We start from the raw sequence: 21,403 nt of genomic DNA on the forward strand, positions 1-21,403 counted from the left end.
AGTGGGCTTCTCATCATGATGGCTTCTCTTCTTGTGGAGCACAGGCTCTAGGTGCGTGGGCTTCAGTAGTTGTGGTTCGTGGGCTCTAGAGCACAGGCTCAGTACTTGTGGTGCATGGGCTTAGTTGCTCCACGGCATGTGGGATCTCCCAGGACCAGGGATGGAACCCATGTCCCCTGCATTGGCAGGCGGATTCTTAACCACTGCGCCACCAGGGAAGTCCCGGGAGTCTTCTATTATGAGCTTTTTCCGGAAAACCAAACGATTAATTCCAACAAGTACTGCTCCCATTTAGACCAACTGAAAGCAGCACTTGACGAGAAGCACCTGGAATTAGTCAACAGAAAACACATAATCTTCCATCAGGATAACGCAAGACTGCATGCTTCTTTGATGACCAGGCAAAAACTGTTACAGCTTGGCTGGGAAGTTCTGATTCATCCGCCATATTCACCAGACATTGCACCTTTGGATTTCCATTTACTTCTGTCTTTACAAAATTCTCTTAATGGAAAAAAATTCAATTCCCTGGAAGACTGTAAAAGGTACCTGGAACAGTTCTTTGCTCAAAAAGATAAAAAGTTTTGGGAAGATGGGATTATGAAGCTGCCTGAAAAATGGCGGAAGGTAGGGGAACAAAACGGTGAATATGTTGTTCAATAATGTTCTTGGTGAAAATGAAAAATGTGCCTTTTATTTTTACTTTAAAAACCAAAGGAACCTTTCGGCCAACCCAATACTAGACTACATGGAACCAACAATGAGATTGAGAGACAGAAAAGATGAGATTAGTGTAGGTCAGAGTTAATGAGGAAGAGGTGGCTTTGATGAATAGTAAAATGGAAAAAAACAAACAAACAAACTTTTGTAAAAGCCAATAAAAGGTCATGCTAATTTTATAAAATTTAGAAAACATAGAGTAAAAGAAAATACCTCCAATCCTATTACCCAGAGAATATGACATTTTGATGTGCACATCATCTAGTACTTTTTCTATGCATTATTTTTTGTTAATTTTCAAAAATCAGACCACACTGTAAACAGCTTCTTTCACATAACAGTATATGATGCCCATCTTTCCACATTATTAAATTTTCTTCCATCACCTCAATGTAAATGGCCACACAACATTCCATTGTACAAATGTACAGCAGCTTATTCAGTCAGTCCCTTGGTGTGCCTAAGAGCATTGCCATGGGAGGTAAAATGTGAATGACAAAAAGGAGAGCAGGGTAGTTACAGAGAGAAGGTTCAGAGTGGGGAGACAGTTCGGTGCCACCTCCCAGCAGGAGCTGAAGAGATCCTGACTGGAGACCAGGGTGCAAGTTAAGGGATGGAAGGGGTAAGGCTGGCCAGCGAGAATGTCAGAGGTAGGAGGGTTCTTAGAAGTCGTCCCTCCTTGAGCCCCACTTCACTCTACGGCATCCCTGACAGACCCGCTCCTGAGTCTGGGAGCTCACTGCTGCCCAAGGCCATCCATGTCATCGCTGCCAAGTTCACTGGTTAGAAAGTTCATTCTTTAGTCTTCTGCTTCCGTTCTAGAATCATGTCACTCCTCTGCTTCTGTGGCCAAATTCCTCACCACGGCCACATGGCTTTACATAATTTGGCCCCTGCCTGTCTCTCCAACCCAAACCTACAACATGAACATGAGGCATTCAAAACAAACACATATTTTCGTGAAAATCTAAAATATTCCTTCTGTTGCCTTCGGTCACTGATATAGGAGGCTTGATAAACAATATTCTGTCTAAACTATCAGAAACCTCACACGATCGCTGTTCAGACTGGATGTGCTATACCTGTTACCTCCTGCTACCTTAGACTGGTGAGCAGAGAGCAATTCTATGAGCGCCGCACACAATACTCCCTGCATTATCAGGGTTCTGTAAACGCAAGCTTTTTTCACCGCTACCACTCCCGCTGCCCACACTCACACACTGAAAAGAAAGAACAATTCTTTCTATTGAGGCACATAGGTCTCCCTGTAATTTCCACCTGTGATCTCTTTCTGCCTGCTGGAGCAGCAAAGAATCACACTAATCCTTCTTCTGACAGCCCTTCAAAAATATTAAGACAGCTATCATGTCACTCAGGGAGGGTCATATTCTGGAGCGCCTGAAAGCGAGGCAGAGGAGTTTAGACTTGGCAGCTAATGAGGAGCTCTCGTGGTTCTTAAGCAGGGAGGGACATGACTAAAGCAATGTCTGAGGATGATTCAAGCAACAGCCCGGATTAGGACAACCTGGAGGGTAGGACACTGGAGACAGGGACTCTAGCTGAGGGGCTATTGTCCCCATTTAGAAAAAGAGGACCCTCGGGGCTTCCCTGGTGGTCCAGTGGTTAAGAGTCTGCGTTTCCACTGCAGGGGGCACAGGTTCCATCCCTGCTCAGGGAACTAAGATCCCGCATGCTGTGTGGCGTGGCCAAAAAATAGTAATAATAATAATGATAATAATAATTATAATAATAATAATTTTTTAAAAAGAAAAAGAGGACTCTGAGAAATATCATTACTGGAAGGTGAAAGGGACTTGATGATGGTTTAGACATTCACGTGGGAACTTACCTATTGGTTGTTTGCACTCATCTGGCTGTGTTTCATCTCCTTCCTTAGACTGGGGCCCAGAATTGTGCCTTTTTGGTATCACCCCCTGCACCCCAGTACTCATAACAGGTGCTTGATAACTACTTGCTGACAATGGAATGGTTGTGGTCACACACTGAGGTCTGTCTGGGAAAACGATGGTACCGGGGTTAGGAATGAGCTACTTCACTTCACAAACATGTATTGAGCAGGTGGGGGCACTGGGGTAGATGCTGGGCCAATGTGATGGTCAGCTTTTGGTGTCAACATGGTAAAGCTACAGTCCCCAGGTTTTCAATCAAACACTAATCTAGACGTTGCTGTGAAGGTATTTTGTGAATATGACGATATGATTAAAGTCTATAATCAGTTTACTTGAAGTAAGAAAGATTATCCTAGATAATCTGGGGGGGCGCTGCTTTAAGTAGTTGAAAGGCTTTAAGAGCAGAACTGAAGTTTCCCTGACAAAGAAATTCCACGTGTGGGCTGTAGCTTCAGCTTGTGCTCAAGAGTGTGTACACACACACACAAACACACACACACACACATCTCCTACTGGTTCTATTTCTCTGGTAGAGCCCTGACTGATGCAGTGTGTAAGTGTGCTCACACACACAAGAAGAAACCATCACTTACTGCTGGCCAGACCCCTCACTTCCTCTGACTCACTCAGTCCTCACACAATCCTCCTAACAATAGTGAGAGGCGGGCACTATTGTTCCCATTTTTCAGATGGGAATACTGAGACTTGGAGGAGTTTGGTAATTTGCCCATCCCATGTTCTTCCCACATACTGTTTCCTCTATTTACAACATTTTTGCCTGGACCTTCGGATGGTGGGGTGCTTCTGAGCATTTGAGTCTGGGCTCAGATGTCACCTCTGCAGACAGTCTTCCCTGGCCACCCAATCTAAAGCAATGTCCTCAGTCACTCTCATGTCACCCTGTTTTATTTTTCATACACATTATCAAATAGTAATAACGTGTATGAAAAATAAAATAAAACAGGGTATTTGACTATATGACGGTCATTCTAACCATTCCTTGTTTCAGCACCAGCCTCCTTCCCAACCAGGATGTCAATTTCATGGGAGCAGGTGCTTTCTTTACTGGTCTTATTCTTCATGACTTCACTGGGGCCTGGAACAGTGCTGCACACTTAGTAGGCTAGCACTGAAAAACTGTTAAATAAATGATTTAATTACTTAACTGGACCCAACTCCTGCTGCCAAAGAACTCAAAGTCCACTGGATAATAGAGATAAATAAATAGCAACATGGAAACTGTGCAGTGGGAAACTGAGACCTGATACAAGTCGTGATGCTCACGGAAGTCAGAACGCTCACTTTGAATCAGGCACGCCGCCCTCGGGGCTGTGTAATACTGTGGTTAAGAGCACACTCTCTGGTGTTACTCTTACTGGGTTCAGCTCCCAGCACACCCTTTACTCAAGAGTGTGTAACCCTGGACAGGTCCTGGCCCCTCTCGCCTCCATTTCCTCATCTGTGAACCGGAAGTAACAACAGCAGCTATCTTATAAGGTTGTTTTTGAAGATTAACTGGGCTAAAATGTAGGTAGTGAGTGTTTAAAACCAGGCCTGGCACACAGCAGGCACTGTGTAAGCATGTGCTATTATTACTAGTGTCCCATAAAACTAGATGTTAGACTCACTATTCACTCCATAGTATGTTAACGATTATGTACCAATTAGGTTATAAACTTGTTTTTTTTTAATTTATTTATTTTAATTAATTTATTTTTGTCTTCGTTGGGTCTTTGTTGCTGCACGCGGGCTTTTCTCAAGTTGAGGCGAGCGGGGGCTACTCTTCGTTGCGGTACGCGGGCTTCTCATTGTGGTGGCTTCTCGTTGCAGAGCACGGGCTCTAGGCACGCGGGCTTCAGTAGTTGTGGCACGCGGGCTCTAGAGCGCAGGCTGAGTAGTTGTAGCACACGGGCTTAGTTGCTCCGCGGCACGTGGGATCTTCCCGGACCAGGGATTGAACCTGTGTCCCCTGCACTGGCAGGCAGAGTCTTAACCACTGTGCCACCAGGGAAGCCCCAGGTTATAAACTTCTTGAGGACAGAAGCCGAAGTCTTTTTGAGCTCGTTCCCTAATATTAAGGAATGTGGGTTTTATTTTGTCATCTGGCCTAATGGCAAGTCACCAAGAGATTTAATGCAGGGAGGACCATGGTCAGATTTGGGTTTTTAAAAGGTTATTCTGGCAGCCAGAGAATAGCTTTATGAAGGGGGAGTGTCGTGAGTTGAATGGTGTCCTCCCTAAAATTTGTGTCTACCTAAAACCTCAGAATGTGACCTTATTTGGAAATAGGGTCTTTGCAGATGTAATTAGTTAGGATTCAGATGAGATCATACTGGATTAGGGAGGGCCCTAAATTAAATTGCTCGTGTCCTTTTAAGAAAAGGAAACAGAGACACGGGGAGGAGAAGGCATGTGAAGACGGAGGCAGAGAGTGGAGTCGTGCAGCTACAAGCCAAGGAAGCCATGGACTGCCGCAATCCAGAAGTGGCTGGAAGATTCTTCCCTAGAGCTTTCAGAGGGAGCGTGGCCTTGCAGACACCTTGGTTTTCAGATTTCTAGCCTCCAGAACTGTGAAAGAGTAAATTTCTGAAGCCACCCTGTTTGTGGTACTTTGTTACAGCAGCCTTGGGGAGTTAATACAGAGATTGTAGGAATGGAGGCAAGGAGACCAATGAGGAAGCTGATGATGGGGCTCAAGTGGAAATTATGGGAGCCTAAGCCTAAGCAAAGCCACTGATGGTGAGGAGAGGAAGAGATAAACTGGAGGGACATGTAGGGGGTTGAATGTACTGAACCTGGAGATCAGTGGCGCTTAGGGTCACAGACAGGAGTCGTCTTGAACAGCTTGCACACTTCTGGAAAGGAAAGCAAGTTTTCTGGGGGGGAATAATATAGTTATGAACATGTATTTGAGGCCTGAGTAGATTTGGGGGATCTGCAATATGGATTAATGAGTTAACTGAACAGAGGTTATAGCTAAAGCCATAGACTGGGTGGAGAAAGTGATAGTTAGAGTAAGCACTCTTTCTTTTTTTTTTCTTTTCTAATCCCAAACTCCTAGTCCTTCCCTCCCCCCAATGCTCCCCCTTGGCAACCACAAGTCTGTTCTCTATGTCTGTAAGTCTGTTTTTGTTTCGTAGATATGTTCATTTGTGTCGTTTTTGTTTTTTTATTTTTTTGGCTGCGTCGGGTCTTAGTTGCAGCATGCGGGGTCTTCGTTGTGGCGCGGGCTTCTCTCTAGTTGTGGCGCGCGCTTCTCTCTAGTTGTGGCGCGCAGGCTCCAGGGCACGTGGGCTCTGTAGTTTGCAGCATGCGGGCTGTCTCACTGAGGCGTGCGAGCTCAGTAGTTGTGGCACGCAGGCTTAGTTGCCCAACGGCATGTGGGATCTTAATTCCCTGACCAGGGATCGAACCCACGTCCCCTGCATTGGAAGGCGGATTCTTTACCACTGGACCACCAGGGAAGTCCCTGTGTCACATTTTAGATTCCACATATAAGTGATATCATATGGTATTTGTCTTTTTCTGACTTCGCTTAGTTCTTTCTTTTTTTAAAACCCTTTCAAAATAGCATATGTAAAATGCTTAAATAATACACATAAAGTGCATATCTTGATGAATTTTTACATATGTATGCACCTGTGTAACCTCTACACTGAGGTTTCCAAAAATCCAGAAGGTTCCATCGTGTCCTCTCACAGTACCATCTCCCAAAGGTAACCACTATTCTTACTTCTGTTACTATAGATTAGCTTTGCCTGTGCCTGAACTTCATGAAAATAGACTCATGGTATATACTCTTTTGTGTCTGGTTTCTTTGGTTTAACATGATGTCTTGAAGATTCATCCATGTTGTTGCAGTCAGCTGTTGGTTCTTCCATTGCTGTGGAGTTTGAATACACCACAATGTATTTATCCATTCTCTTGTTGATGGATGTTTAGGTTGCTTCTAATTTTTTTCCATTGCCCATTTTTACTACTATAAACATTCTGGTACCTGTCCTTTAGTGGACATAAGCACTCTTTTCTGTAAAACATAAAAGTGGACTTGTTGGGTCCTAGGAATGTATACGTTTAGTTTTCGTTCCAAACTTGTATCAATTTATGCTCCTACCAGCAATGCATGAGCGTTCCAGTTTAGTGCAAATATTTTTCTACTTTTAATTTGTATATAATTTCACAATTTTAGAAATGTTGGCAAAAAACAGTATAAAGAACTCCCATATATTCTTTACCCAGATGCTCTAGTTGCTAACATTTTGTCCCATGGGGTTTATCATTTTGTCTATTCATCTATCTATATATCATCTATCTAGCTATATCTATGTATCTATTTAATCTACTCACACACATACATTTTTTTCCTGAACTATTTATGTCCCCTTTATTCACAAATACTTCAGTGTATATTTCATAAGAACAAGAAATTTCTCTTACATAACCACAGCACATTTATCAAAATCAGGTAATGTAACATTGACACAAAATTATTATCTGATCCACAGTTCATGTTCAATTTTACTGATTGCTCTGACAATGTCCTATTTTAGGGCTATTTCCTTTCCTGATCCAGCATCCAATCCAGAATCACACATTGCATTTACTGTCCATATCTTTTTAGTCTTCATTAATCCAGATTAGGTCCTTAGCCTTCCTTTATCTTTTATGAACCTGATTTTGTGTGGGTGGATATTACAGGCTAGTTATTTTGTAGAACACCCTTCAGTTTGGTTTTCTTGATGGTTCCTCACAATTAGATTCAGGTTGTGCAGTTTTGGCAGGTGTACCATAGAAATGACGCTGAGTCCTCAGAGCAATATAGCAGGAGGCATATGAGGTCAGTTTGTGTCTTTATTGGTATTGCTAACTTTAATTAAATGTTTATGGTTGTGTTCACCAGGCTAAACCACTGTACAATTACTAATTTTCCCTTTATAGTTAATAAGTAATTTGCAGGGAGGTGCTTTTAGTTTATGTAAGTATCCTATTCTTTATCAAACTTCCAAGTTTTAGGATCCATTGATAATTCTTGTTTGAATCAATTCTTACTACTAATGGTTGCACAATGATGATATTCTAACTTCATCATTGTCTCTATATTTATTAGTTGCTATTCTGCTATAAGGGAGAGCTATCCCTTCTTCCCTATTTAGTTATTTACATTAGTATGAGCTCATGGGTTTTTATTTTATTCTATGAATAGTCTATGGTAATAGTACCATTCTTATTTTAAAAAAATGTTTTTTTCTTTTGGCCACACCATGCAGCATGAGGGATCTTAGTTCCCAACCAGGGATCGAACCCGTGCCCCCTGCTGTGGAAGCATGAAGTCCTAGCCACTGGCCCACCAGGGCATTCCCAGTACCATTCTTATTTATGTTGATGTTCAGATGGTCCCAGATTTGATCAATGGGGGCCCCTTCTGATTCCTCTGTTCTTTTTGACATATCGCCATTATATTTTTAGCACTTCCTTGTCTTCTGGTATTCTAGGCTCATGATATTCTAGGCTCATCTTGCACCTTTCCTCTCTCAGCCCTGAAACCAGCCATTTCTCCAAGGAGCCCTGGTTCCTTTTAGTGGAGAATGGTATTTAGAAACCAAGATCTGGGTGCCAGGTGTGCTCAGTGCTACTGGGTATTCTTCTAAGCCCTTTAGTACACAGAACTAAGAAATATAAATAATAAGTTTATATCTTAATTTATTTCTCTATCTGTGCACACACACACATGCACACAATCATGAACTCATACAGATACCTCCATTCCAATTCAGTACCACAAGACTCATTTTAATCTTCCCTTTCTCCATGTTTGTAACTCTCTTCTCTAACAGCAAGAACTGGCTCTCATTATCCCCAGTATATTATTCATTTGCTCAGTTCTACAGCACACAAAAAGTATTTCAGGACTGCTAACCCATACCACTACAGGAAAAATTCCTTCTAGCTAGAATTCAATATTTGTTAATTTCTATTTGTTTATTTACTCTCCTTTCAGTGTGGAAATATTATTTATTTGAAATAAAGTTAGGTTCATCTGTTTCTACTTGTATTCAATTTTTAGGTTGTTTCTCCTCTCCTCATCCTTGTTGATTTTTTTTTAAAAGAGCAGAAATATTCCTCACTAGGATTCCTCACTAGGAATACTAGCAGAAGTATTCCTCACCTAGGGCCTGTAGGGTTTATAGGTGGCATCATGAGGTCTGTAAAGCCACTGGAGTTTTATGCAAATTATGTGTACATTTTTTTCTGGGGACAGAATCCATAGCTTTAAAAATATTCTGGGGACTTCCCTGGTGGTCCAGTGGTTAGGACTCCGAGCTTCCACCGCAGGGGGCACAGGTTTGATCCCTGGTCGGGGAACTAAGATCCTGCATGCCGCATGGCATGGCCAAAAAAGAAAATTCTCAAAATGGTCTTTAACCCCAAATATTTAGGGGAGCAAGAGAGAAGAACAGGAACCCAGGGGCCCTCTTAGAGGCCTCCTACCAGTGGGGTAGGAAGTTCCACTAGATCGTGAGACTTTCCAGGGGAGATAGGATCTTATTTATCTTATATCCCCCGTTGCAAAGCACACACACAAATGCTGAGTGAACAGACCCAAATGAGAGAAGAGAAACTTGGGAGCAAATCTGCACATTGAAGCAAGCTCAGGACTGCTCTTTCTTCCTAAGGGCCTGCCCACCAGTGACAGCATAGCATCCTGTCAGGTGTCTCAGATGCTGGGACTCCCAGGGAGGTCCAGAAACAAAGCAGAACTGGAGGTGTGTGTGCAGGGGGTACACAGCCTGCGCAATAGTCTACAGGTACACGCAGAAACATAAACTAGGGGAAAAATTTTAGTTTGCTGCAGAGACACTGACCCAAGACTCCAATGTACTCCTTGCGTGGGTTTCTTTTGGCTGCAAGGTCTCTGCCGAATTGGAGAACCAGAGCTATTATACCTGAGTAGGGAAGCTGTGCGTCATGCAGGGTTTGTCCCGGTCGGGCTCCACACCTGGGTGTGGCGGGAGGTATAGGAACCTACTCTGGCATCTGACACAGGATGTTTCACTGAAGGACAGCACCGCTCCCCAGGGAGCTTCTGCTGCTAAAGAGGAGCCTAAGGAGATAGATAACGAAGTGTGGGTCTCCTCTGTACGGCACATCCCACTAAGCGCTGGCTAGGAATCCAAAAGAAACGGAAAACCTGGTCTCTGCCACGTGGTTCAAAGAATGTTTAGAAAGTTATGTTTAGGCAAAGGCAAAGTCACAGAACACAAACTGAGCCCCCCGTACAAGCTGAGTGATCTGTGAGGTGGGGAAGTTAGAGGAAGTTTCCCATAAAGGAAGGAATTGATATGGATGTTGAAGAAGGGTTGAGTCTGAAGAAAAAAGAGAGAAGAGACAAGGGTGCTCCACCCAGCAGAGATGGCTCAAGGAATAAGCAGAGGTATGGAGAAGAGGTGGCTGATCCTGAGCGCAGAGAAGGGAGGCTTCTTCAAAGACCACATTGGAAGGTGCCGAGGTCATATCCCATAAAAGACACTGTGCTTCAAGAGGGACAATGAGATGAAAATGATATTTGAGGAAGAGACTGTGTGTAGGTCTGAATTAGGGACCCACCAAATGCAAGGAGGATGGCAGGGGGATTTCTAAATTCACCTGGATGGGAGATATTTGCCTGGGCTGAGACAGATGGCAGTGTGCCCATCTGTTCACCCTACCTCCTAGCAGATCAATAAGATATGAAAATAATAATTTATACGGCTCTGTGGTCTAAGATCACATTTGCACATATAGAATTCCTCCAAACAACAATGAGAATTACTTATAATGATTTATCGAGTGTCTATTATGTGCTGCTCATTGCATTAACAGCTCAGGTGAACCTCACAACCTCTGTCTGAGGGAAATACACGAGAAGCTGTGTACTTTCTAACTTGATATCATGTGTTGTAGATCTGCCCAAATGCGAGTCTCGTAAGAACCCTGTGTGCTCGGTGTGGCAGGAATTATTATCCCCATTTTGTGGATAAGAAAACGGATGCTGAGAAAGGTTAAGGCACTTGCTCATAGCCACACAGCCAAGGAGTGTCAGCCAGCTCTTTGGATCCTGACACCTTACTTTCACTCTGATTTCACAGACACAGTGTTAAATTTAAGAGACCTCCAGTGTAAAACATCACTTTGGCCTGGATCTGCTGCCCACTTCAGCTAAACACACCAATTCCTGACATTGATTTATTAGTAATTCAGCTTGTTCAGGGTCACTCAGTTGAGTTTGGACTGCCTGCACACGGTGCCCAAGGAGCGGAAGTAGAGGGGAGGGCAAGGGGACCAGCCCTCCCGTCACCTCCCCATCTTTTAGAAGACATTAAACACTCTCCGCTTCCCCCACCCCCAACTCAGAGAGGGCCTGGGTTGCCAGAAGGTGGACAACACATTCGATCTGCATTGCATCAGCTTGCGCAGCAAGATAAAGGCAGACAGAGTGAGCGCAGGGTCTCAAGGTCACCATTATTTCCTCATGCCAGGGTCAGGTCTTAGGAAAGCAAATAAAATGCTGATGCTTGCTTGGAATTACAGAAGGCAAGGAGCAGATCCCTGGGAGGCACTTTCCTAGGCCTCGGCCACCAGATACTCCTGCCAGCCCCTCAAAATCCACTCCCACTCTCCAGCCACCTGCCCAGCCCACACAAGCAACAAGTTCTGCCATTTAAGGTGTTCTCCCCTTGTCCCCCTCAAATCCTCTCTCTTCCAGGACCATGAGCTGCTTGTTTCTAACCTATACAATTACATGGGTAATTGTGAACCAAGATGGTTCTTGCTGGTCTCACCTTTGCAACACGTGAACTTAAGGTACATTTTGCATCTGGCTAAATCCTCAGATCTCTGCTTTATCTTCTACCTGGCTCACCTGATTCTCAGACCACTTTCCACAAATCACAGCAACAACTACAACCAAGCACCAGCAGTGGAGGTGGGGGGAGCACAGGGCCCACACATGGCTCCAGAGAGGGATGGGGGAGACCCCACGTGCAGGAGCTAGAAGACAGTCAATGCCTAGGACGGGAAGCAAATGGGCCACTTTTTAGCTTTGGGCCAAGGTCAGGTGCTATATCTGTTCTTATCAAGTTAATGGCTTGACAAGTTTGCCATCTGAGAACAAGACATTAAAAGAGGCTCGGAGGCAAGGAGTTAGATTCGGGGTTTAGCTCGCTTGCCTGTCTCACAGGTGTTCCAAGATGATGGCTGTGTCCCTCCTGCGGGCAATGCACAATTCTTTTTTTTTTTTCTTTTTTTGCTGCACTGCACGGGCATGCGGGATCTTAGTTCCCTGACCAGGGAACTGGCCCGCCAGGGAAGTCCCCAAGGCACAATTCTTAATATGAAATACTTCACACAGCATTTTCTTACTTTAGAGCTTTCGTTCCACAAAATGTATTGAGCACTTACTATGTGCCGGCATTGACAATGAGCAATTTATAATTTTGCGCTTATTATGTAGAACCTGTTCATTCTCACCACAGCCCTGTGGGTTAGCTATAAAAATGCCCCATTTCACAGATGAGGAAACTGAGGCTCAGAAAGGTAAGAAGCATGCCTGAATTCACACAGCAAGTACATGACAGAATCAGGATTCCAATGGCCGTGTGGCTCACCACAGCCCCTTGGGGCACCTGAGAAGTGAGAGGCAGTCCTACCTACAGAAGCCACAGCCCAGGGGAGAGACGGGCTTGTAAACAGATCGTGAAACGTAAGGTTTTCCTGGCTCTAATAGAAGCAGGAAGAAAGTGTTCTCTTTTTCTCTCTGCCTCTTCCTGCAGTGGTGCTCAAGGGTGGGACCCAGACCTTTGGAAATGTCAAGCTGAACACTGTCTTTCTGTGGCTGCCCACTTCTTTGCTAGTTGTCAGAGGGTCCAGAGGCCTGTGAGGAATGGCCACCTTGGAGGGTCCTTCTGTTCGCATTTGACGGCCAGGACTGTCACCCGCTGTCTTGTTCACTCTGTCACTTCTTCCTGGTCTCTGCTCTGGTCTCACCTCCCCAGAGACGTCTTCCCCGAATTCCTTACCTAAATAGCCTAACCTACTCCTTTGTGCCTTGCAACTGCTTTATTTCTCCTATCACATTCATCACCGTCTGAAGTTTCATTATACACTTATCTGCATATTGTCCGTCCCCCCAAATGAAGACAGGCCTTTTCCTGTCTCGGTTGCTGCTCTACCCCCAGTACCTGGAACAGGATCTGGAACACAATCAATAATAAATAATTTATTGAGCAAGTAAATCAATTTAAACCTTACAACAATCCTGCAAGGAGGGTATCATTAACATCATGAACCTCATCATCATTTTAAAAATAAGGGAACAGGCACAGAGAAGTCATATGGCAAGTCAAGTCACGCAGGACATCCTGTCAGTCTGGATGTGTGCCCGGGCCCCTCTCATTCCCACACCGCCCTCTTAGCCCAGCACTGTCCGCCTCTGACTCAGTCCACAGTTCTGTAGTCCAGGGGCTGTTGGCTGATTGTGGAAAGGAAAGAAACCCAGCAACACCCGGGAGAGCCATTTACAGTCCCCGGGCAGGGCAGAGTGGCATCCTCCGAGAAGCACAGCCCAGCCTCGGTGTCACCATCTCCCTTCCAGTCGCCACCGAGCATCCAGCCGCCGCGCAGTGGGCCGCACCCAGATCATCCTCCAGACAGCAAGAGCCGCTCAACCTCACTGGTGATGCAAGGAACACCTGCCTCTCTCCCTCCGGGCCTGTCACGGGGAGCCCTGCAGCCAGGCACCCGCTCACAACAGGCCCCATGTTGAGCGAAAGAGTGCATCTCACCAACCTGCGGACGTCTACCCTGCTGTGGGCAGCAGGCTGCTCCCAGCACCGTGAGGGCGGAAACCCGGGTGCAGAACCATCTTTGGGTTCCTGGCAGAGACGACCCAGAGGTGGGGGGGGAGGGACGTGAGGGCAGGACTGCAAGTGTGTGTGTGAGGGGGCAGCAATGCCCCAGAGCTAAGTCACTCACACACAAAAAAGAACACACACAGGGTCTCAGAGTGGAAAGAAATGTTACAAGCAGCTGGGAGATCTGGGTGTGTGTCACCGTCCATCTCTTACAAGCTGTGTGGTGTGACATAGGGAAATTACTTCCTTTGTCAAATAGGGATAATAAAATAATACCTGCTCAGAGTACTTCCTACAGAGTAAGAATAAAATTCAATAACAAATATGTGAAAGCATCTTAGAAACTCTAAAGTATCCATAAACACAGAGATGTGTTGCATGCATTTTTTTCTGATTAAAAAAGGAAAATGACTCATTATGGAAAATATAATGAATATAATCAATATACATAAAGTATAAAGAAGAAAATAAAAATCACCTATAATTCTACTACTTACAATCACTGTTACCATTTTGTATATCTCTTTCAATCTTCTATCCAAAGCACACATATGCAAATACATTTTATATATGCATATGCCCACTCACCCACAAGACTGGATCACATGGACTTTACCGCCAGGGCTCTTAGAATTTTTATCATTAACTTCATTAGAGTAGGAATCTCAGTCTATACTGGAACTTTATCATTGCTCTGGCTAAGTAAGAAGTTTTAGAAACTTACTGTTAATAATCCCTCAGTCCTTTAGTTTACTAAATATGCAGTTACCTACAACATGGTACATTGGGAGAACCATTACACTGGGAATCAGGAGATCTGAGCTCTTTCCCTGTGTCTGCCAATAAAGAGCAGTGTATACTCTGGCGAGAAGCCTCTGTGACTCACTTTCCCCATCTGTGAAATGAAAGTGAGAGTCTATGCCTTGAAGGTCAGATGAGATCATGTATGGGAAAGTGTTTAGAAAAAGCACAAAGCACCCCCAGATGGGAGGTACTGATCCATCGCCACACAGTAGGCAAAGTCAGGGAGACAGTACACCTGCATTAATTCCGGTCCTGTTTAACAAGTCCTAACAACCAAGGCAAAGGCCACCTTGAGAGAGTCTGCTGGTTTCTAAGATGCTAATGTACCATTCTCTTTGCCTCCACCACTTACTCGTGATTCATTCCCATCTAAACCAGAGCTAAACCATGCCCCAAAGTGGTTGACTGTTTCTGCAAGGGATGAGGAATACTGGTACACCTCCCAGTTCCACTGTCCACCTTGAGGGGTCAGAGCCACATCCTCTCTGAGGCCATCGGGTCTTGTTTTCTCCAAGTGAGCTCTTGAAACAACTGCAGCTGGGCTTGTTAAACATGCACGTTCCCAGGGCCCCAGTCAAAGTCTTTGGGGGTGGGGCTCAGGAATCTGCATGTTTAACAGCGTCCACTGCCCCTCTCCCCATGCCCCAAGTGATTCTGATGTCCTCACAAAGTCTGAGAACTCATCCAGTCCAACATCTCATTTTATAGATGGGAAAACTGAGGCTTATGGTTACAAAGCCACGAGTGGCTCAGTCAGGGCCATAGGACCAGAACGCAAATTTCTTTCTCAATCTCTCTCTGCTTCTTTCTCCTTTTTTCCCTCCCTTCCTTCTTTTCTCTCTTTATTTCAAGAACATAGACTTTTTCTCTCTCACCATATACAGGTCAGCAGAGAGGTTCCAGTTCACTGGGCAGCTCTGTTCCACACGGTTATAGAATTCAGATTTCTTGTGTGCTTAAATAATGTTCTAGGGTTTTTTTCTTTTAAAGTCCTAATTCTTTTAAAAATCAGTAATAACGAAAGATGGTTTGACACATAGCAATGAGTAGCCATAATTTTTCATCTGCCAAGGAGGCTAAGACTTAGGCAGAGGGGGAGTGAATGAAAAGTAGTCTTATCCATTTGTTCACACACGCATGCCTTCCTTTATTCATCAAACAGTCACTGACCGTCCAGTAGGTGACTGGTGCTGGGACTACAACAGCACCTAAGACAGGGCCCCTGCCTTTGTTCTAAGTCAATTCACGTCACAGTGTCACTCAGACTAGAAAATGAAACCGGATGACTTATGAGCAAGCGTTAGGGCAAAAGGGGCCAGCGGTAGCCCCAAGGGAAAAAGAACACGGTCCCAGCCCAGCTTTGTTCTCTCCTGTGACCATCCCCCTTAGCTTCCCTCTTCTCGGAGGGGCAGAATCCGTGGTGCAAGAGTCACAGACACTTTCAGCTGGAACCACCATCTTCCAGTAATTCGCCAAAATGACCAACACAAAGGGAAAGAGGAGGGGCACCCGCTACACGTTCTCTAGGCCTTTTAGAAAACATGGAGTTGTTCCTTTGGTCACATACATGCGAATCTACAAGAAAGGTGATATTGTAGATATCAAGGGAATGGGCACTGTTCAAAAAGGAATGCCCCACAAATGTTACCATGGCAAAACTGGGAGAGTCTACAATGTTATCCAGCATGCTGTTGGCATCATTGTAAACAAAGAAGTTAAGGGCAAGATTCTTGCCAAGAGAATTAATGTGCGTATCGAGCATATTAAGCACCTTAAGAGCCGAGATAGCTTCTTGAAACGGGTGAAGGAAAATGATCAGAAAAAGAAGGAAGCCAAAGAGAAAAGTACTTGGGTTCAGCTGAAGCACCAGCCTGTGCGACCCAGAGAAGCACACTTCGTGAGAACCAATGGAAAGGAGGCTGAACTGTTGGAGCCCATTCCCTATGAATTCATGGCATGATGGGTGTAAAGAAAATAAAAGAACCAGACTGTATAAATGTTTCTCTTAATTGAGTAGAAGCAAATACTTCTCCCCCAAACAAATATTTAAAGCACATTTTGTGTCCGAATTCAGTGGGTGACGTCTTTACTTTTCAAATTTAGTGGTTTTTCTTCCTGAAAGATGTGAGGTAGTTTGTTGTGCAATATACTCCATTGGTTAATAAACTGCCAGATATTATTTATAAAATATTTGTACTAGTTTGAAAATAGTCTCTAAATTCCTATGAAAAAAAGATTTAAAATAAATAAATGAAAGGTTATCTGTTGCATTATAGTTAAGCTCAGGAAAAGTTGATCACTCATAATTGCATCATAAATTAAGTAGCTGTGTTTTTTTGTTTGTTTGTTTGTTTGTTTTTTTAAGTAGCTGTGTTTTGAGGATCAGGAACTTAACTTTGAAGCCTACTACTTAAAAATATATTGTTAAACTAGTTACATGCTAGTTCTGAGTTGTTTAGACCTTTCATGCAGCAGGGCTCAGAAAAGTGTTAAAAACTAGAATACCTTTTTTATTTAAACCGATGATAAGTATTTCTATAGCATCCAATATGTTATGTGGCATTCTAAGCACTTTACATAATGTACTCATAAAAAACTTGGAATAAGTTTTATTTTGCCTGTTTTACATGAAAGGAAGCTGAGGCACAAGTAACTTGTCCGAGGATACATGTGCTTAGTGTTGAGCAAAGATTCAAACTCAGGCAACCCATAATCAGATCTTAGTCATCAGTGATTTATTGCTTCATATTAATAGGAATATTTTAAAGCTACTTTGTCTAGTTGGAGCACATTTTAGGTTTTGTTACTTCCTGGATATTTTTAATTGGATGTGGTAAACATCCAGTAGGGAACTGATCACATCCCATCCCCCTGCCTTCAGTATTCTGTGATAATACTTGTAGCAAGCTTATTTAAAATGAAAACCTTGACTACCTACTTAGTATTCTCTCCTTGCTGTTAGACTTGAGGACAAGAACCTATTTATAATTTTAGTAAATGCTGTGAATAGGTAAAAACCCAATGTTAGTGGCCTTGAGTTTCATCTAGTGAAGTGTGATGGTAATAGGGCTGCTTTGGAATCCAGCAAACCCTGGCTTTGAATCTTGGATTCCTAACCTAACTCAATAAATGGTGGTTATAATTGTCAAAAAAAAAAAAAAAAAAGAGTCACATCCAGTGTTCCTAGTCCCAGACTGGCCACATCCTGGGTTCAAGAACAGAATCCAGGGCGGGGAAGGAAGGAGGCTCTTTCTCCTCCCACAGCCTCAGTGCCCAGTGTGCTGGGGACACCAAAGTCGGAGCAAGGCCTCCCCTGACAGACCAGGAGGCTTAGCAGTCCATGCAGAGCCAATAAACATCATCTCCTTGGACTTTAATAAGGTTTTGAATGGGTTCCCACTTAAGTAGTCCTTGAGAAACTTGGAAAATATGGCTTGGTGTGAAAGTTTTATTAAGCAGGATGTTGGGAAAATTAGTGGTGTCATTTAGCATCCCCCAAAATCATTTTTGGCATCAATCTGCTTTGCCCTAGGTGGTCTCCAAGCCATCCTTGTCTTCCTCCCCCTCGGTCTCTCTCCTAATCCCAGCGACCATTCAAAGGGACTTGTGCAGCTTTGAACAGGGTTGTAAACTGGGACTTGCATAAAACCAGGGGTCAAGGGAGCTATAACAGAATGATTTAAGCAAACAAAGGCCACTTTATGTTCCAACCTAAATGTTGAAAACATAAAACCATTCTTAAATACATGCTGGCTGAGTATATGGAGAAAAAACTTCCTTTTGAAAATACACTTTGTCTTCTATAATCGGTTCATTACACACCATCATAAAAGTGTGGTCCAGGCAGAGGGAAAAGCAGTGCAAAGGCAGAGAAAGGAGAAGAGATTGCCCAGTGGGCTCAGAGTGGGGAAGAGCCAGGGTGGCTGCAGCACAAGGGCAGGAGGTGGCTGGGGGAACTGCTCAGGGTTCCTGTCTCCCTCCTCAGAGGTCACCCCTTAAACTCTCAGCTGCCTGCCTGCGAGAGGCAGAAAACCACAGAAGGGAGAAAATAACAGCTTCTGAGATTTACAGCCACCGTTGCTCTGTGTCTCCTAAATGCAGAGCATTGTGTTCAGAGATTTCTGTACATTTGCTCACTGATTTCTCCAATAATTTTGCAAGGAAGGCGTTATTCCCTACTTCACACATAACCTAGCCATGCTCATCCAGCTAAAGGGGGATTTAAACTCAGGGCCCCCCCACACTCTAAAGCCTATAATGTTTTTAAAAACCACATCATAGAGAAGATGAATATAAGTATCTGCCTGTGATGACATGAGCACTTCTTATGGTTTCCCCACATTTACTAATATATATTTTTTGAAAAACCACTTATTAAAAAAATACAAGTCATACATATTTAACACATTCTTATAAAAGCCAAACAATTCAGAATGAATAGAAAAGCAAGACTTCTCCTGACACTCCCTATAATTAAAGGTATAGCTGTAACAAAAGCATACTGGGGGAAAAAAATTTTTGAAGAGAAAAGAAACAAAATCTACAGTCCCTCCACTTTAATGAAACAAATGGGAGTGATTAGAATATTACTTTTCAGTCTGATTTTTTTCTATACTGGGGCTATCTGTTGTGTGATATACACTCATATTTTGTATCCTGCTTTCCTCAAATTAATGTCATGGGCATTTTCTGTGTCATCTGCCTGGTCCTCTTATCCTTTGGAGTTCATGCCTGGGTAACATTTAATTGAGAGCCATAGTTTGCTTAACCATCCCCCTATTGCTGAACATTTAGATTGTTTCTAATGATTTGCTATTATCAAGTGTTGTGTTTAAGATCTCCAGGCATTTTTTTCCCCTTTCTCTAGTTTGGATTATTTCCCTAGCATTCCCAGAAGTAGAATTACTGGGTCAAAGCATGTGAACATTCTTAAGGCTCTTGATCCATAGCGCCTAATTGTTTTCCAGAAGGACTGAACCGGTTTTTGCTATTTGGAAGCTGGCTACTTTCTCTGTGTGGGAAGTTCTGGGGAAAGACTTTGTTTAAGACTTCTTATTCTGCTTAACTGAAATCATTACACTTTAATTTTGCTGTTTCATATGACCCCTTTCAAAGTTTGTTGACAATGTTTGACCAACTGATTATTGGGTGGAAGATTTATACTGGTCCCCCTGTCTCCAGGCTCTTCCTGCCTTCAATCTGTTTTGCACACTGCAGGCAGATTAATTCCTTTGGAAACATCACTTGCCTTGTGTCACTGTCCTGCTCAGTAACTTGTAGTAACTCTCTGTTTCTTCCAGGATCAAGTCCAAACTCCTCTACTGGGCCTTGAAGACCCTCCATAGGCCCCACCGGCCTTCCCGATTCAATCTGATCTCCTACCACCCTCAGCAGAAACCTTCAGCCACTCCCCTTCTAATCCCTAAATTATGCTCCATCTGCTTTCCCCTTTTATGTTTTCTCCCACCTGGAATGCTTCCCCGTCCTTTCTACCTAGTCCAAATCCTTCTCCTCTTTCAGGGTGATTCAGTCTCAGTGAGTCAGTTGAGAATTCTGCAAGAAGAGCCATGGAAAGTGGGGAAAACCTAGAATCAGGAATGCAGAAAGAGAGGGAATCAAAGGAGGGAAAACAGTGGTGATGCCATGCATGCCATCAGGGGCCGGGAGGACCCAGGCACCCCTTCATTAAAGACATGATTGTGTTGGCAACAGAGATCAGAACCAAGGCAAAATTCTTTGTACTATTGATAACATTTAGGCTATTTTTAATGGCCTAAAGAGGGGATCTGTGAGAGAGACTGATTGCGGGCTAGGGCTAATAAAATAATGATGACAATAATAATTATAGTATAGTTAGGATTAGCTTCACTTTGAAAAATAATGCTTTAAATATGAGAAAAATTAATTTATATTTTATGAAAAGAAATCCTTAGGAAGTCCAGTGCTGGAATGGCAGCTCCCTGCTCATCAAGGACTCTTTAGCTCTCTGCAATGCCATCCCCAGAGTGTGGCCCTCCTCCTCATGCTCCAATATGGCAGTTGGGGCACCAGCCATCACATCTAGAGTCCAGACCAATAACAGGCATAAGGATGACAAAGAGTGTCTCTGTTTAGGGAGAGTTCCTAGAAATCACAGGCAGTGCTTCTGCTCAGAACCCACTGGCCTAGTCACATGGCTTTACCTAGCTGTAAGGGAGTCTATATGCCCAGATAAAAATCAGGGTTATATTACTAAAACAAAGAGAAGAACAGATGTGGGGGCACACAGCTAGCAGCCTGTGCTACCAGCTATTGAGGCACTGTGGTAATCAATTTATATCAATTATCTCTTTTAATTTTTATACCAATTCTATGAGCAATTACATAATGGAAAGGAGAGTAAGACCTGGCCTGTCTCTGAGTCCAGAGCCTGGACTTTTTTTTAAAAAAGTTTTTAGGCTTTGTGGAAACATGTTTCATGATATAAAAATCACAAAATAATTTAAAAAATTTTTTTTCTTGACGAAACACACACACACACACACACACATACTTCACCTTTCAGAGACTGAGTCTTACAGTCTCTGAAGCTGCATCTCACCATACAGAACTGACTGGAGCCCCTCCTTCTGTATGTGTTTAGTTACATATTTTTGTATACTGTAGGTCTTATTTGTGAAGAATATATAAGACTTTCTCTATAGGTTGTAAAACACACGTGGTTCTCAATAAATAATATTGAAATAATGTTCTAAAGGGAAAAAATAGAAATTTTTGAGAACACTCAAGGTAAACAGTTTTCACAAGTGAGAGGTCTACTGAGATAGCTGTGAATGTGAAAGAGGGTAAGAAAGGTGAAATTCTTCCTCCTTCAATTTGTATTGTGTTTTGAATTATCACTCCAGTTTTCCTGTAAAACAAATGAGTGGGGAAATTGCCACATAGGGAGGGCGGCCAGGTTTGCTAATGCTAATTCTGTGACTGCTCGGTATCTGAGATGCTAGGAAGCATGAACTCTTGGTGGAGTTGGATAGGTATCACAGCCCCAGACCAAGAGGCAGGGTGAGGGGGAGGTAGGATGGTAGGGGGCAGAGGGCATAT

The 21,403-nt window shown here is 43.5% G+C and overlaps 1 protein-coding gene across 1 annotated transcript; it reads left to right on the forward strand.

Annotated features, from left to right (window-relative positions):
• Positions 1 to 15,789: 15,789 nt before the first annotated feature.
• LOC132350596 (large ribosomal subunit protein eL21-like) lies at positions 15,790 to 16,301 on the forward strand. The gene has a single exon (XM_059899889.1). The coding sequence runs from the start codon at positions 15,801 to 15,803 to the stop codon at positions 16,281 to 16,283; it is 483 nt and encodes a 160-aa protein (XP_059755872.1). The 5' UTR covers positions 15,790 to 15,800; the 3' UTR covers positions 16,284 to 16,301.
• Positions 16,302 to 21,403: the final 5,102 nt, after the last annotated feature.

Source organism: Balaenoptera ricei, chromosome 16 (assembly GCF_028023285.1).
Source record: "Balaenoptera ricei isolate mBalRic1 chromosome 16, mBalRic1.hap2, whole genome shotgun sequence".
Lineage (NCBI taxonomy): Eukaryota > Metazoa > Chordata > Mammalia > Artiodactyla > Balaenopteridae > Balaenoptera > Balaenoptera ricei.

Excerpts from the sequence above, each read along its gene's own strand:
- LOC132350596 (XM_059899889.1), top strand. The coding sequence starts at position 15,801 with ATGACCAACACAAAGGGAAAGAGGAGGGGCACCCGCTACACGTTCTCT.